General features: G+C 33.6%; 1 protein-coding gene across 20 annotated transcripts in view; it reads right to left on the bottom strand.

The window, feature by feature from the left end:
- Nucleotides 1–16,891, bottom strand: part of FIP1L1 (factor interacting with PAPOLA and CPSF1) — a 76,121-nt gene that overhangs the window by 28,896 nt on the left and 30,334 nt on the right. For 10 of the 20 annotated variants that reach the window (XM_027600021.1, XM_027600020.2, XM_027600022.2 and 7 more), the window contains 3 exons: nucleotides 14,689–14,796; nucleotides 4,767–4,860; nucleotides 2,936–3,092 (listed from right to left, as the gene is read on the bottom strand). In XM_027600021.1, coding sequence (XP_027455822.1) covers nucleotides 2,936–3,092; nucleotides 4,767–4,860; nucleotides 14,689–14,796 — 359 coding nt within the window. The remainder of the gene's footprint in view (nucleotides 1–2,935; nucleotides 3,093–4,766; nucleotides 4,861–14,688; nucleotides 14,797–16,891) is intronic. The other 10 variants (XM_027600026.1, XM_035726314.1, XM_027600030.2 and 7 more) reach the window with 1 other exon arrangement.

The following is a 16,891-nucleotide window of genomic DNA, read 5'->3' as shown; positions in this document are numbered from 1 at the left end:
TCAAAATATCACTGCCCATCGACAATGCACCTGGTCACCTAAGAGCTCTCTCTTTGTTGGAGACATACATTAAGATTAATGTTTTAAAAAAAAAAAAAAAGATTAATGTTTTCATGCCTCATAACAAAATATCCATTCTGCAGCCCATGGATCAAGGAGTCATTTTGACTTTCAAGTCTTACTGAAGAAATACATTTCATAAGACTATAGCTGCCATTGATAGTGATTCCTCTGACGCATCTGGGCAAAGTAAATTGAAAACCTTCTGGAAAAGATTCATCATTCGAGATGCCATTAAGAACATTCACGATTCATGGAGAAAGATCCAAATATCAACATAAACAGGAGTTTGGAAGAAGTGGATTCTGACCCTCATGGAGGACTGTGAGGGGTTCCAGACTTCAGTGGTGGAAGTAAGTGCAGGTGTGGTAGAAATAACAAGAGAACTAGAATGGGAAGTGGAGCCTGAAGACGTGACTGAATTGCCGCAAGCTCATGACAAAACATTAACAGATGAGGAGTTGCTTCTCATGGATGAGCAAAAAAAAGTGGTTTCTTGACGTGGAACCTACTTCTGGTGAAGATGCTGTGAAAATTGTTGAAATGGCAAAAAGAGGATTGAGAATATTACCTAAACTTAGTTGATAAAGCAGCAGCACAGTTTGAGAGGACTGACTTCAATTTGGAAGGAAGTTCTACTGTAGATAAGATGCTATCAAACAGCATCACTGCTACAGAGAAATCAATTGTTCATGAAAGGAAGACTCAATGGATGTGGTAAACTTCACTGTTGTCTTATTAAAAGAAATTGCCACAGCCACTCCAACCTTCAGCAACCACCATCCTGATCAGTCAGCAGTCACCAACATCAAGGCAAGACCCCAAGGTCAGCAAAAGATGACTCACTTAAAGCTCAGATGGTGGTAAGCATTTTTTAGCAACAAAGTACTTTTTAATTAATGTATTAAGGTATTTTTAGAAATAATGCTACTGCACATTCAACAGACTGCGGGAGAGTATAAACATAACTTTTATATGCACTGAGAAACCAAAATTTTGATTCTTTTTATTGAGGTGGTCTAAAACTGTAATATCTCCGAGGCAAGCCTGTAAATAAATAACCTAAACAACAAAAAAATAAGGAGTGTGACTCTACGGTATAATGCCATAGATAATCTGAACATTTTTAAAAGCTATTATCCTTATAAACAGAAGTTATATGGCAAAGAAATGGAGTAGTCTTGTCATTTTGGAAAAAAGTGTGCTTCCAGATAATGCCAGTGCCTATAAGCAACATCCTATAGAGCTTCTAAATATTCTTATACCAAAAAGGTATTTATTTCTTCACCATTTTTTATACCTCTCTCTCACTCACACCACTTACTCTCTCACAACAGCTAGTGCTGACTATATAAACTGTTAGCAATCTGGGGATATACTATGTTAGCTAGTAATAAAAAAAAAATTCTTTTAAATCACCTTTAATACCTAGTAAAGTTAAAGTAAGATTACCAAGCAATCTGGCATAACACTATTACCACATACATTGATTATCTTTTAGTGTCATCAAATCAAGTATGTTCAGAATTAACTATTTCTACATTTTATCATGTTCAGTAGACAAAGGACTCATCTATGAATCACTAAGTCTTCATTCCATTCCCTTTTCCTTTGGTTAATTCTCACCATATGGAAAACTCTCCATATGGAAGACCCAAGAGTCATGGGTCCAATTACAACTTCTGAAATGGTTTATGCTCCAGAACAAGAAATTCGTTGAATTTTAGAAATAATGTTGTCTGGAATAAGCACCTCCAACTTATCCCGTGTTCTCTTTCCTCTGTTTTTGAGACAACACAGTCTCTAAAACCAGTCGTTTTTCATAATAATTCTCATCCTTTTTGAATATAAAAGTGACACTGGAAGGGAATCAAAGGTGCTGTGGCTGTAGGTCCAATGCAACAGCTGACATTTATAGAGACCAAGGATGAATACTACAGGGAAAGACTACTCAGACCCTTTATTTGCCTAGGTACTCTGATCACAACTGGCACCTTAAAACAAGCATGGCTCTCTCGAAATGACTGAGTGGACATGGCTCTTTAGTATGAACTGATTTTATTAAAGCAAATTTTAGCATATCTCACATGTGTAATTATAATTAGGACCAGGAACTAGTTTTTATCATTTACTATTGGCATTCTCCATAGGAAGAAAGTTAATTATTATCTCAATCTTGTTAGTTTCATTAAAAACTGATTAAGGGGAATAAATATTGGAAGCTTACTGGGAATAAAGTAACAAAGGCCACTGGATGTAAGGTGAAAATATAAAATTTAGGGATTACTTGTGAATTTTTTCTATTGCCACCAATAAAATAAATACTCAAAAGTGGCTGAAAATACGATAGAAATTTAATTTTGTCTTGTTTAAAAGAAGTAAGTACCAGGTACCTGGCACCCAGAAGCAGTCTCCTAAAAGGAAATCAGTATACAAAGATGACCAGACTGAGATTTTCACTTCACAGGATATATTTTTTTAAACCTATTCCAATTCTAAAAGTATCTCCAAAACTTTTTTCAAAACAAGTTAACATGGTTTACAATTCAATATGGATTTATCCGTATACAATTAGCAACTTTAGTGATCACAATCATACTTTTAGATCACAATTTTAGCATCTGTCCATTCTCTATTTTAGCATATTCTCTTTGCTATGCTGAAATAGCACATATAGATCTGTTTCACTGATGAATAGATTCACTGTGAATCTATTGAAGATTTAATGTAAGTTTCCTATTATAATTTTAATGCAGTATAATCAATGAAGATTTTATTTTCAAATATATATTTTAATTGTTAGAATTAAAAATAAAAAAAACACTCATGATTACTTTTTTTTTTTCCAAAATCAAATGACTTATTTATTATTTACCTGGTGGTGGAATCAGAGGTGGAGCAGTGCTGACAGTTGGAGGTGGTGGAAGAAATGGAGGAGGTGGAAGGTGGGTGGGAGGAGCTCCTGGGGGGAAAAATGGAGGTGGTTTGCTAAAATTGTTGTCTACTTCAGTAGCAGATCTTTCAGAAAGGACCTAAAATTAAAGCATAGTTAATTTAAAAAATGAATAAATGTTCTTATCTAAGATTAAAAACTCATTAAATTCATTTCATTTAATTTAAGAAATGAAGTAAAAAGTTTTATTCACATACACATACTCTGGGGAGGTAGAAGTAATTTTTTCCATGTGTGTGATATGTGTGTATATATACAGATGTGAGTATACACTCACACACACTTTTTAAGGTGTCCATAAAGCCTAGAAAAAATGACTGAATCAGTACCCCAAAAAAGTAATAATAAAAACATTCTAAACAAGTGTACTTCTAAATTAATACTTTATAAATATAATGAGTATTATCTTTGCTACCCAACCAACCTACAGTACTCAAATTAAGGCAATGTAATCATTAGTCACAAATACCAGCATTAGGAAATTAACATGGCAGCAGAAACAGCTATCCACTGTACTAGGGCTTGTCATTGTCAGGTTGCATGCATTAACAGGGTGCAAGTAAATAGGCAGCCAGATACATAAATAACTTTTTCATGTGAGTCTTATAACTTTAAAAACGAGAGTTTATACTTGAAAAGTAAATGTATTTACAAAACACTGATCTATGTAAAGAGGTAAGGGACAGGCAGCAAACCTACAAAAGTGACACGAAGAAATCTGGATTTTTGTTAAGGCTCCCTGGGGGATTCTGATATGCAAACACATTTGGGAAACAGCAGAAACATGTAACATAATGTTGTGCATTTAATTTGTACTTCTAAAATCTTTGCCGGCTAAAGGGTATCATTTAAACATATAATCCTTCTTTTCATTAACTTTCCCTACATTTAAGTACAGTAATTTTTGTAATGCTTATGCTGGTAAGCTATTTTTAAAGTAGGGAACAGAATGATTTTAAGAAATCATGGCATTTTAATGGTGGGGGAAAGAAGAGAGGGCTATCTTCCAGTTTAGAAACGATTTACCCTTAAACATTAAAGAAAAGCAGATTAATTTACTAAAAGTAATGAGAATCAAAACACTTTGACTTTTTTTTAAGGTACTCATGAAAAGGTAGTAATAAAAAACAGTAATGATCAAGCTAATAGCTGAAAGTCTGTTACTAAAGTTCTAACTTGAATCCAAGTTACTAGTATCTCCTTCATTCTTCCACTTGAAAACAAAGGAAATCTACTTCCTCCAAAAATGACACGTTAAATTATGGTATATCCATATAATGAAACTATCACGAAGGAATTTTAAATATTTTAAGAATATGGAAAATCAAAATGATAACTAAAAAAAAAAGATACACAAAAAATAATCATAAAGTATATCCTAATCTTGTTTGGTGACAAGCAGGGGATGTACCAGAGTGTGAAGAGTGGTTACCTTTAGATGCTAGAATTATTGGTGGTTTAATTTTCTTCTTTACACTTTTCCCATATTTTCCCTTTTTTGGTCCAATTAACCTACATATTATGTTTACAGCAAAGGAAAAGAAATCTTACTAAAAAAGATCTAAAGATAATAAATTCTAATTGGAATAGCTTTTATAATAAAAGGGTGATTAATTCCATATTTTAAATCTCTTGGTAGCATCTAAAATACCAAACATACAGCACAGCACTATAAATGTGTATTGAATAAATTAAATTAGAATATGGATACAATCTGTCAGTTTAAAAATTAATAATTTTTAAAATACGAAACCTGTATGTTGCTGTTTTCATTTGCCCGTCGCCTTCCTTCAACTCGGCTAATTGTTATAGTCTGACCAATAACATCAATTGCCCCAGGTAATCTCCTGTAACACAGAAATTGAATCAATTCAGTTTCACCTTAGATGTTTGAAAAAAAACACAAATATTAGGTGAGAAATGAAATCTAAGACCTTTTGCAATGTACTTTAAAATAAAACCAGATCACAACACACATTAAAAAAAAACTTCACTAAGTTAGATCTCACTACTTTGTACTGTCATAAAAACTAAGCTTTATTAGTAAGCTGGAACCAATGTACCCAATGACGATCATGTTAAATTTAAATATTTTTATAGGTTTTCTTTTAAATTTACTATTTTTTAATAATCTCCAACTAAATTTATCTTTGTGGAATTGAATCAGGTAGCAAATGCTAAGAGAATGGAAATAAAATCTTTTGGCTGCTGCAATTATAAAACATAATAATTCTATTACAAAAACTTAAAAAATTCCCCCAAGAGACTTGAAAAGAAATAATGCCCATTTTGATACACTATATTTTTCTTAGTGATTTATTCCAAGCATTAGAAAGCATAAAATGGGATCCAGTTTTCCATTTCTGATAACTTGCCTTTAAACAGAAAATTTTAAATATTTAAATGCCTGCCCCACTCCAATTGTATTTATAATCCATTAAAGTTTAAGTAGATGAGTAGATGGAAAAATAGTCTACCACAAAATAATGCTGCAAATTTAATTAGGAGAAGCTAGTAAGTTAAATTTTAAAAAATAATGTTAAAAGCCAGTTAGTAGTTAAAGATTTTATTAAAGTACATATGCTTAAGATACAGAAGTCACTTGAAGGAAGAGGCAATGAAAAATGGATGTAAATTCGATGAATTTCTCTTCATCTCTATTTCAGTTCTGAACAATTCTGCCTTTAAAAACTTTAGAGAAGTATAACCACCAAAGTACCATGGATCCTTCCACAGTCACCACAGTTAGGTTCCTGAAACAACTAATAACAGCTACTATTTGTTGAATGTCTACACATTATACCTAAACCTCACAATAAGCCCTCACTTAACAAATTACTGTAGATTTGTTAGAGATGTTAAAGTTAGGGCTCATAGTGATGTCACTGACATCAATAATAATTAAATGGCAAAAATAACTTTCAAATCCGAGTCTTTCAGATTCCAAAGCGTAGAGACCCCTTCCCTTGAGCTATGCTGCCTCCTAGCAAGATAACTCACTTCTGAGATATCAAGACTTCTGAAAAATCAAGAACTGGTCAAAGTTTGCTTCAAGTGAACCTTGAGAAGCCCCATAAATAATTTTATGCTCACAAAAACAAAATAAAGACAACCCTGTAAAAGTACATAATAGCATTTGAAATGTCTTCAACTACATAGTCCATTCCTACTTATCATCTTGCCCACTTTAGACTTCTGTTCTATATAATTCTGATAGAACTTTTTTTTTTTTAAAGTTCACGTTTTTCTGATTTTATGCCCAGGTCATTGACTTCCCAGATTTCCTCATGATCTCAAAGAGAAAAAGTGATTTTTAACTTAACTCATACCCTTTGATATAGCTGGAAACTATCCTAATAGTCACACATGAGAAAAATCCAAATACCTCAGACATAAAACAAATATTGTTCCAATTTTTCCCCTAAAACTTAAAACAATTGCAAAACTATGACCACTGTAACTTCATTATCAAAGCAGATGCCATCATCCCTCGGATATCTTCACACATCTCAGATTCCAACATCCTGACAAATATAGGTATGTGTCCTGAGGCCACAATTTCCCTCACCTTTTATTGCTACCTAGACTTCATTGTAAAAATCTTTACCTCTACTATTTCCTTTTCCACTCTTTTCTATTCCTGATTGCAGCATTCTCCCCTCTCCATCTTTTAACATTTATTCCCCTCAAGAACAAATTCTCACAAATGTATTTGGATTTGCAATGTCTCCAAATTGTTAAAGTAGCAAAACTTAAATCTAGATCTAACAGTCTAATGTCTGTTCCCAAATGAAAGACTTCTATATACCATGGATTTCTAAAGACTTCTGCTTTCAATAATTCTGGGACAAGATAATGTTGGCGGGGATGCGGAGAAAGGGGAAACCTCCTACACTGTTGGTGGGAATGCAAGCTGGTGCAGCCACTCTGGAAAACAGTATGGAGGTTCCTCAAAAAGGTGAAAATAGAGCTACCACATGATCCAGCAATTGCATTACTGGGTATTTACCCCAAAGATACAAATGTAGGGATCCGTAAGGGGTACGTGTACCCCGATGTTTATAGCAGCAATGTCCACAATAGCCAAACTATGGAAAGAGCCAAGATGTCCATCGACAGATGAATGGATAAAGAAGATGTGGTATATATTATACAATGGAATATTATGCAGCCATCAAAAGGTATGAGATCTTGCCATTTGCAACAACGTGGATGGAACTGGAGGGTGTTATGCTGAGCGGAGTAAGTCAATCAGACAAAGACATGCATCATATGACCTCACTGATATGAGGAATTCTTAATCTCAGGAAACAAACTGAGGGTTGCTGGAGTAGGGGGGTTGGGAGGGATGGGGTGGCTGGGTGATAGACATTGGGGAGGGTATGTGCTATGGTGAGCGCTGTGAATTGTGCAAGACTGTTGAATCACAGATCTGTACCTCTGAAACAAATAATACATGTGAAAAAAAAAAAGAAGATAGCAGGAGGGGAAGAATGAAGGGGGGAAATCAGAGGGAGAGACGAACCGTGAGAAACGATGGACTCTGAAAAACAAACTGAGGGTTCTAGAGGGGAGGGGGGTGGGAGGATGGGTTAGCTGGTGATGGGTATTAAAGAGGGCACGTTCTGCTTGGAGCACTGGGTGTTATACGCAAACAATGAGTCATGGAACACTAGGTCAAAAACTAATGATGTAATGTATGGTGATTAACGTAACAATAAAAATTAAAAAAAAATTCTGGGACACATGAGAGTACTCATTTCTTAAAGTTTATCTTAAATATGGTCAGAGAAGTCTAATTTTTCAACTTTAAATGGATTGATCACCGAAGATTCAAAGTGGCAAATACTAAGTTTCAAAAAATATACACATGGAAAATCAGCCTTAACAAATGTCCATCAGTAGAGGGAATCCAGAAAACTGCAATTTCTTACATTTCCACAATAATAACACCTCTTTGTCCAGGGATTTTTACCACACAAACCGATATACCTTAACTTAATAAAAAATGTGAAGTTTACCATTGTGTTCAGAAATATATCTTATGACAAGATACATAAGCATATACGAAAGTAACAAAAGGTACATAATATTTAACAGAGATGAGTAACAAGCGATGTTATTTTGATGCCACATTATGAAAAATGATGTTGAACCATATTACTCTGAAAATTTTTAATGAACTTTTTATTTCAATGCATAAAAAGATTTCGTAGAGCTTCACTATGGATAGCTACGTACCTTGAGTTTCCACATAGCACCAGTTTACCTGGGCTTACTTACACATTTGTTCAATAAGGCAGATAGCTAATGTACCTATCAAGATTCTCTTCTCCATATTGGACAGTAAAAAGCTGAAGAGAGACAGAAACTAACCACAATGGGTATCTGAAGTCTCATTAATCTACAAGATTAATAGAGGCAGTGGATGTTCATAAGTCTCTACCTTTCATGAATATGAATGTCTCTCTGAAATTATAATGGAATTAAATTAAAATGACGTATTTTGGTGATTCTGATGTAAGCTGCTTACAAAGATACAACAAAAACTTTAAAAGTGACAAAATTAGGACCAAGGGAAGACACAGAATTAGTTATTAATCTTTTGTCACAAATCTATCTCTGAGCTTCTCATTTTTTAACAGCCAAAATAAAGGACACCATTAATAACAAAAGTCTTTTGAGGTGTGTAAGATAAAAACAAAGCATTAGCTCTAAAGATGGCGTTTCCTGGTAATAACAGCTAGTGTTTACTAAGCACCTACTATGTGCTAGGAAAGCACTGTTCTTAGCACTTTATATGCATTTACTGTTCATAATAACCCTATGATGTAGCAACTATTATTCCCATTTTATAGATGAAAATAAAGAGAAAAAAATTTCTCCTGAATCCATGTTAAGAGGAAGTATGATAAAGTACAGTTTTCAAACATTTCTGACCCCAAAATATAGTTATTTAAGAAACATTCTGCACAGCAATCCAGTACCCACATATAAAAAACTGAGTTTCATGAAACAATACTTACTTACACTTATGATAAAGGAAAGAGTAACATTAAAATCAAACATGATTTATTAGTATTAAATATCACACACAAAAAAGCAAAATAAACAATACAAAACCATGAAATATTTGGTGGTTGAGACCATGAAACTGCTTTCACACCCATCACTAATGGACTGTAATCTCATGCTATTAAAAACACTGAAATAGGGACAAAGTCTCCAATATTACTACAATGAAAACATAAGTGAATTTCACAGAGCTGTTTCTCAAAATGTTCCTCAATACCTGCTGAAGTGTAACAACGCACAGTTCAATAAAAGCAATTTAATCAGGTGGAGCCAAACAGTGTTGTCTGAGTACATGTGCTCTTGACGAAGACTTGATCCAAGCATTTAACCGTACTTTTTTTTTTAAAAAAGATTTATTTTTGAGAGAGAGAAAGAGCGAGCATGAGTGGGGGAAGAGGCAGAGGGAGAAGCAGACTCCCTAATGAGCAGGGAGCCCGACATAGGCCTCGATCCCAGGACCCTGAGATCATGACCTGAGCTGAAGGCAGACACTTAACTGACTGAAGCCACCCAAGCGCCTGGATTTAACTGTACTTTTGAGCAAGAATCCTTAACTAGCATACATGGGATACTGAGGGATCAGGAGGTTCCTCAACTTAAATATATGCATGTGTATAAATGTATTTTTTAGGCAGAAAAGTCCACAGTTTGCAGCAAATTTTCAAAGGAGTTACTGCTTCAAAGTTCAGAACCACTATTGTAAAACAATAAATGAATCAAATATCCTTGAAGTAATCTATGAATTTTTTTTTTCTCACAACAGAGCTCCTAATAAGAACTGTGCAGCAAGAGCAATAGTTCAAGGATTCATTTTCTAGGAAAAACCTAGACATGACTATTAAATATTCCCAATATCATTGTCTAACTCAGGTCATGCAGTTAAATAGATGCCTGTAACAACTCTGCATGGAAATTGGTATAACATCTTTTAAGCTACTTTAGGAAAGAAATAAGCCTTGAAAGACATGTAGAATGGATTTAGCCATATAGGATGGGGAGGGAGTACATTAATTTTAAATGAAGGGAAGAACGTGAGCAGAGAAAAGTATGTAAGGAAAATAACATGTGGAGGATTTCCAATTTCCAGTTTGGCAAATACACTATCTACCAATCTGTTTGCAACAGAAACAGCATGATACACCTTTGATACTGGCTACCAACAAAAAGACTTTCAAAGAAACAGAAAATATAAATTAAATGAGACTCACACAAAAGAAAGAGCTCCATAAGGCATAAAATGCTATGCAAACATCAGTTCCACCCTATTAATCATTTTTACCTCATATTCCAAGGCGGTCACTAAATATTTGATTAATAATCAATTAATAATCTTTATGTCAAGCCAGAATCCCATTTTTCAATCAGTGGTTCTCAATGCTTCCTACACATCAAAAACATCTAGGAGCTTTTAAGAATCCCAATGCCCAGAGTGCACACCAGACTATTTAATTCAATCTCTAGGGCCTAAGCATCCATAATTTTTTGAAGCTCCCCAGGTAATTCCAATACACAGCCAAAGTTGAGGACTACAACTAAAGGCATGCCCAAGAAAGACACATTGTATTTCCTTCTAGAAAGAATTTAAAGTAGTTGATAAAAATGAATACTTAACTCCTTATTACTCAATAAATATAAAGTCATACATACCAAGGCCTGATAATTAAGGTAAGGCCGTCATCCACGCATATATATTTTTATACTGATATTTTGAGTTTTGTGGAGTCACACAGTATTGCCTCTATACTTTTTCTTTTACCTTCACAAGCACAAGAATTATTTCCTCTACAACATATACAGTTTATAAAGAAAACTTAATGTATTCTATTTTTCAGTGAAGATTAATCAAAAATGCCGTCCTGAAAAATAATATATGTCCGAAATAAAAATCACAGAATTTAAAACTGTTTTCAGAGTATGTATCATCTATCAGTACTACCGTTAAAGAGACTACGATGGGAGCAGAGATCCAAAGGGAACTAACACTTACTGGGTGCCCTGCAGTAGGTGCTTTTGCAGCCACAGAAGCCATTTAATCTGCCAAGTACTCGGTGTATATCCAATTAGTTTCATTTTCACAGATACGGAAGGCTCTTTTGTGAAGTAAAGTGCCAGTACCAAGATTCATGTTAGTTATGACTACTTCTACAGTTAGTTAAGTCTACTTCACAAAAGTGCTTGCTAATTTTTAATTTTTAAATTAAAAACTTGCTAAATTTTTAAAATGCTGTTACTTTTTTAAACTATCTTAAAAACAAAAAACCTTGAAGGCTTAAAGGTGAACTATGCTAAAATTTGATTCACTAGAGGACATGAATGTGTTCATTAGGGAAGCCAAATTTACTCACTTTTGTGCAGAGCTTAAACTAAATGTTTAATTTCATTTTTTAAATATAGGAAAAGATACCATTTTTTACAGGGAATCTTTTAAAATAAAGGCCTTCATATGTCCAATCATATAAAATCTTGTAAGGTACATAATACAGCAACACACAGAGTGCCCAGTCAAATGCCATGAAGGTACAGGTACAGCTTTTCAGTATATTATTTCATCAAGACATAAGAAGTCGTGCAAGAACAAATGAAGAGGTCAATCTTAGACTGAATGTCCATTTAACATCCAGTTTTATTGTAGTTTTATGTTTGTCTATTGTAAGAAATGCAAGCAGGTTTAAATATTTTAGTGATTCTACATTAAGCAATTTTTACTATTCCTTTCAAGAGTCTAAACCAGTTAAAAAGCATTAATATTAAAAAACAAGCTTAATAATAAGACAACCTAGAATTTGAAACTAATTACCCGACAAAATTTGATATTACAAAATGGAAACAAAACACACAAATAAGCTGGACATTAGGATAAGATTACAGCAATCATCCATATTGCCAATTTCAATTTTCTGTGTTCATTAAAACTGCTTTATTCTTCTAATTGGCTTAGTGTCACAAATATGAATTTATAAAACAAACTTGTACCAATAAAATGTCCTTGTTACATACATATAGTTAGCCTGAAGATTACTATTAACCAAAATTGGAAGAACACTATGTTATATAAATTAATAGGACACACATGAGAAAAGAAGTCTGAGTCTCCAAATAACTTTTAAAAAGGATTGCAACCACTGTTTAATTGCTCTTTACAAAGAGATTTAAGCCATGTTTCAAAAAAACCCCTACATTTCTCAGTTATGTTAACTCCAAGAGCTAGCATCTCATTTTTTATAAGTGTGTGTATGTATGTGTCCATATATATACATGCACATGTACAACCAGAGAATAGCTTTTATCTAGTTTTCTTCTTCTGAATTTTCAAAAGCACAAAATACACATTGAAAATAGTGTCAAATTTCCTACTACCTACATTCCCTGAGACTAATCACAAAGTCAGAATGGGAGCTTTCTGTGTTTCTAAAGCATCTTTTTTGGGGGGTGGGGGTGGGGGAGTAACAGTATCAACACTGAGATGTATCATTTTCAGTTATGAGAACTAATATTCTCTACAAACTATCTTACTTCAATAAACCATTATATCAAAAGCACAATTATTTTTAAAAAGTTCTGTCAAATAATTAGTATAAAAAGGAATTTCAGATACAGAAATAGTAGCAAAATAAACATATATAAAGTTTTAAACTGCATTAAAAATAAGTGATTTAAGTATTTCTATGCCTTTGCTTATGAAAATCAACCTACCTTAACTGCAGGTACTAAAAAGCAGAAAACCAGGAATTCTAGCCCTGACTTTGCCTCTTAATTAGCCATAAATCTGGGCAAATTCTTTACTTTCTCAGATCTCCTTTCCATGTAAACCAGGGACTAGCCAGAAAATAAAGAATTTCATGATTAAAAGGGCCTTCCTGATAACACAGTCCAGCCTGTCATGTTAAAAATGTAGAAACAGAGGCCTAGAGATTTTAGGGAACTATCCTAAATTCACAGACACAAAACCAAACCTAATGTTCAAATCCAGTACTTATGCCATGAAACTGCTGTAAGTTTAAGAAAGTAGTTATTCTTTATCTACAAAGATGGCTACTGATTCAACAATAGAACAATGAAAATGAAAGCTCTTATCGCCTGGCCCTTTTGGGATCAATAAACAGGCTGTCCAGATTACCGGCCAGGTTAAATATAAATCTACGAGTTTCTCTATGTACTGTATGCTGTAATGACCAATTATTATACAGAAAGTATACTATTAGCACTCCTGTTAAACTCTGAAGTTTCACAGAAATATTAACAGTGAAAAGATTCATAGACTCCACTCTGCACTTATCAGATCTAACTTTATTTAAAATAACTCTGAAATTTCTACTGGTGCTTCAAGAATTCTAGTTTTAAAAACTAAGATCAATATCCTGTAATACTATGGAAAATGTCAATGAGTATACTTTTAAAATAAAAGATATGCAAATTTTCATTTTACACCCTGTTAAAGCAACATATGCAACTGAAACTATTCTAAGAATATAGATAATATATTTCTATCTGCATCAATTATATATTTGAGATGAATAGCCACTTTTGAGAATGACTAACCTTATTCTCTCCTAACAAGAGATCCTATCAAAACCAGCGGATTAGAAATTCTTACTATTCATGAAGAATATATAATAAAGACCCCAAAGAAAAGGAAATCTAAGAAAATAAAATACTGATAGTGTTTCCTCCCTTTGCTTTTCTTTTAGTTATTATGATCAAAGATATCTGATCATAACTTATATATCTGAATGAAAATATTTAAAAGCACATTAATACAGCATCAACCTGCCTAGGAAGAAAGCTTAAAATGCTGTAATGAACACGAACAAAAAACCACCCCCATACCATCACTGTTTAAAACTTTAAATGGAAAAATCAGGGAGGTACCTAAGTCTACATTTCCAAGTTAAGCAAACTGTTAATTGCTCAGACTGATTACTATTTGCAATGCACTGTCATATCTAACATATCTGCTTCTCACCACATCTCTTGGGGTAGAAATTATTATTCCCATGTTACAGGCTCAGAGAGTATACAGTACCCATCCAAGGCTGCATGCTTTGTAACTCTAAGATTCAGAGCACAAACCAGAATTCTGCAGAGGGGAATCAGGAGTAAAAGCATAGGAACAACAAAGGAGATGGTACTTCCTAAGACACCTGCTAGACTCAGTGAAATGGCTGCTTTATGCACTGTAGTTGAGATAAAACATTTGGAAAGATTCAGTGCAGTTCAATTTTATAGGTTCTAAATACTAGCTCAGAAGGCTAAATTTTATTCAATAAATAATGAGAAACACCCAGGGATTTAATAAGGTGTGATATGAGAAAGAATTAAACCTGCAGCAGTAGGGAGAAAAAAACGTTTATTGAGGTCCCACTAGCATGGTTCCATTCAATTTATAATGTATTATAAAAAGCCAGAGAGATCATAGGCAAGGTGTGAGGTAACAGGGCCTGACATGATTTTTAAAACCCTCAATTTCTATAACAAAAAAGCATAATTGAGGGGGTAAAAATATGGTACAATCTAATCAAAGTTTATTATCTTATTACTAGACAAAACAACACTGATGATCTAAACATCAGGGAGTAGCCAATGTTTAAAAACAGCCTTACCTTAGGTCAGGTGATTCGGCCCTCCCATACCGGTCCTGCCACTTCCCAACGCTGGAATTGGCTTTTCTGGAGGCAGTACTTGTCTGAGACTGAGAAGAGGTGCTGTTTCTGGTGAGATAAATTTTCTATGTTTTTTCTTACATATTGTTGTCTCTGACCCCCCTTGTTCTGACTTTTTTTTCTTTTCTTTGACATGCTTTGTCTAAAGTCCTTTAGCATGTTCCTATTGTATCATTCTCTCCAAGGCTCTGTGGTACTAAAACTATCAATAGGTACTTAAATATAAATGTGCTATCAACATTTTATTAACTCTAGAATATTTTTAGAAATTTTTTTCAAAATAATATGATGTCAAAATGCAAAATAAGAACCAAGGGCTTATCAGGTTATAATATATTTATCAAGAAATAACTTTCTGTGCTTTTATGAATAACATTAACTTCTATGGTTTCACAAAACCTTATTCAAAACTTTGGTATTTCTTTCCCTATATTCTTTCAATAACAGGTACAAATAGTGTACCAGCTAACAGTAACTCTCTGATGTGTTTTATAAAAACCTACATTTTATATATTTCATAAAAATTCCATTTCAAAGTAACTCTTCCAAAATAAAATTCGAAAGAAAGTTAATTTTATCCATAGTGACATACTCCATAAAAATTTCAGCTATTTACACTCTTGCCAGTCCTTTAAAGGACTAATAAGACACTCTTCCGATAGGAAAATTTTTCTATAGGAAAAATATATGTTTATGTATCTGCTTCTTCATGTAAAAAGAAACATAGGAAGAATAAACCAGAAACTAGATAAAATAATTATTAACAGGAGTGAAAAAAATTGGGGAAAGAGTGATAAATCAGTATACTTGGAACTCTGTTAAATGTTTTATATATGCAAAAAATAAATCAATAAACATGGAGGAAAAGAAAAGCGAAATACAAACAGAAACAATGGATCAAATCATACTTTAAATGATTAATATAACCACGCTAAAGGAAACTTCTGAATATTTTGACTATATACCCTAAGTCTGGGGAAAAAAAGAGAAAGAAAAAAAGAATTCCAAAGAAATCTTAAATTCTACTTAATAGGTTTGGTTTCTGTAATGGCAGGTGAAGTCCTAATCTATTCTGTGTGTATTTTAGGATTAAACAAGTAAGTACATACACTGAAGTTGTTCGGAACTAGGTTCTCAATGCAGTAAAATGGTAAAAGATGCAAGATGGAAAAAGGAAAGGGAAGTAGAAACCTGTGGTGTCAAAATGTGAAATAAAAGAAATATGATGACCGCATGACTAAAATTATACATAAGGCAAATGAAATTGCTTGTTTTCTCCCAGCTGAAAAAGCCTAGAAACTGTGACACTCCAACAGCAATGAGCGAACTGGTGCCAAGATCTTGGTTTCTGTTCATCATTACCCACTAAAAGGCATCAAGGTGCTTTCAAGAAATAGTTGCTTTCAAGAAATAGTTGCTTTCAGGGAGGGGCAAAGAAAGCACAAGATAAGCCTGGAACATCTGGTAAAGCTAGAAAGTAAAAAAATCCTCAAAAAAAAAAAAATGATGGAGAAAAATCAAAAGGTCATAGGAGCCACTCTGAAGAGGCTGCCACAGAACAAGTCTGGAACAATCTGGGCATCAATATGAATGACAGTATATATAAGTCGTATACATGGCTTATATACTACATATACAAATAAACCATATTTATAAACCACAAACACACTCTCTCACACCTAAAATAAAAACCAATGAGTCTAGTTGATAATAAGTAAGAGGAGGAGGTGGGAAAGCTCATTTTTAAAGGAGAATGCCAACTAATTAACATAAGAAAAATAACAGAGTTAGATAATCACTACTTTACAGCCATTATAGTAGTAATGGGAGAAAGCAAAAATCATCAATGGATACTAAAATTCTTGGGAAGTTTAAAAAGAAATAATATAGATACAGTCTCCTCACAGATTATTAAATACAAAGAGTAAAAATAGTAACTTTGCAGTGCAGAAACCCAATGAACACCATCACAACTAAATGATTAAAGCTATCATCACTAACAATGGGGCAAAATGACATCATGTACCTCTAGGCTGATGCACGGAGAACACATCATCACTTACGTAGTTTCCTACCTAAAAAGCAAAACCTGAATCCAATAAAAAGGAAACACCAGGCAAACTCCAGACTGAGGGATGATTTA

This window comes from Zalophus californianus, chromosome 2 (assembly GCF_009762305.2).
Source record: "Zalophus californianus isolate mZalCal1 chromosome 2, mZalCal1.pri.v2, whole genome shotgun sequence".
NCBI classification, from domain to species: Eukaryota; Metazoa; Chordata; class Mammalia; order Carnivora; family Otariidae; genus Zalophus; species Zalophus californianus.
This window is presented reverse-complemented; position numbering and strand designations above follow the sequence as displayed.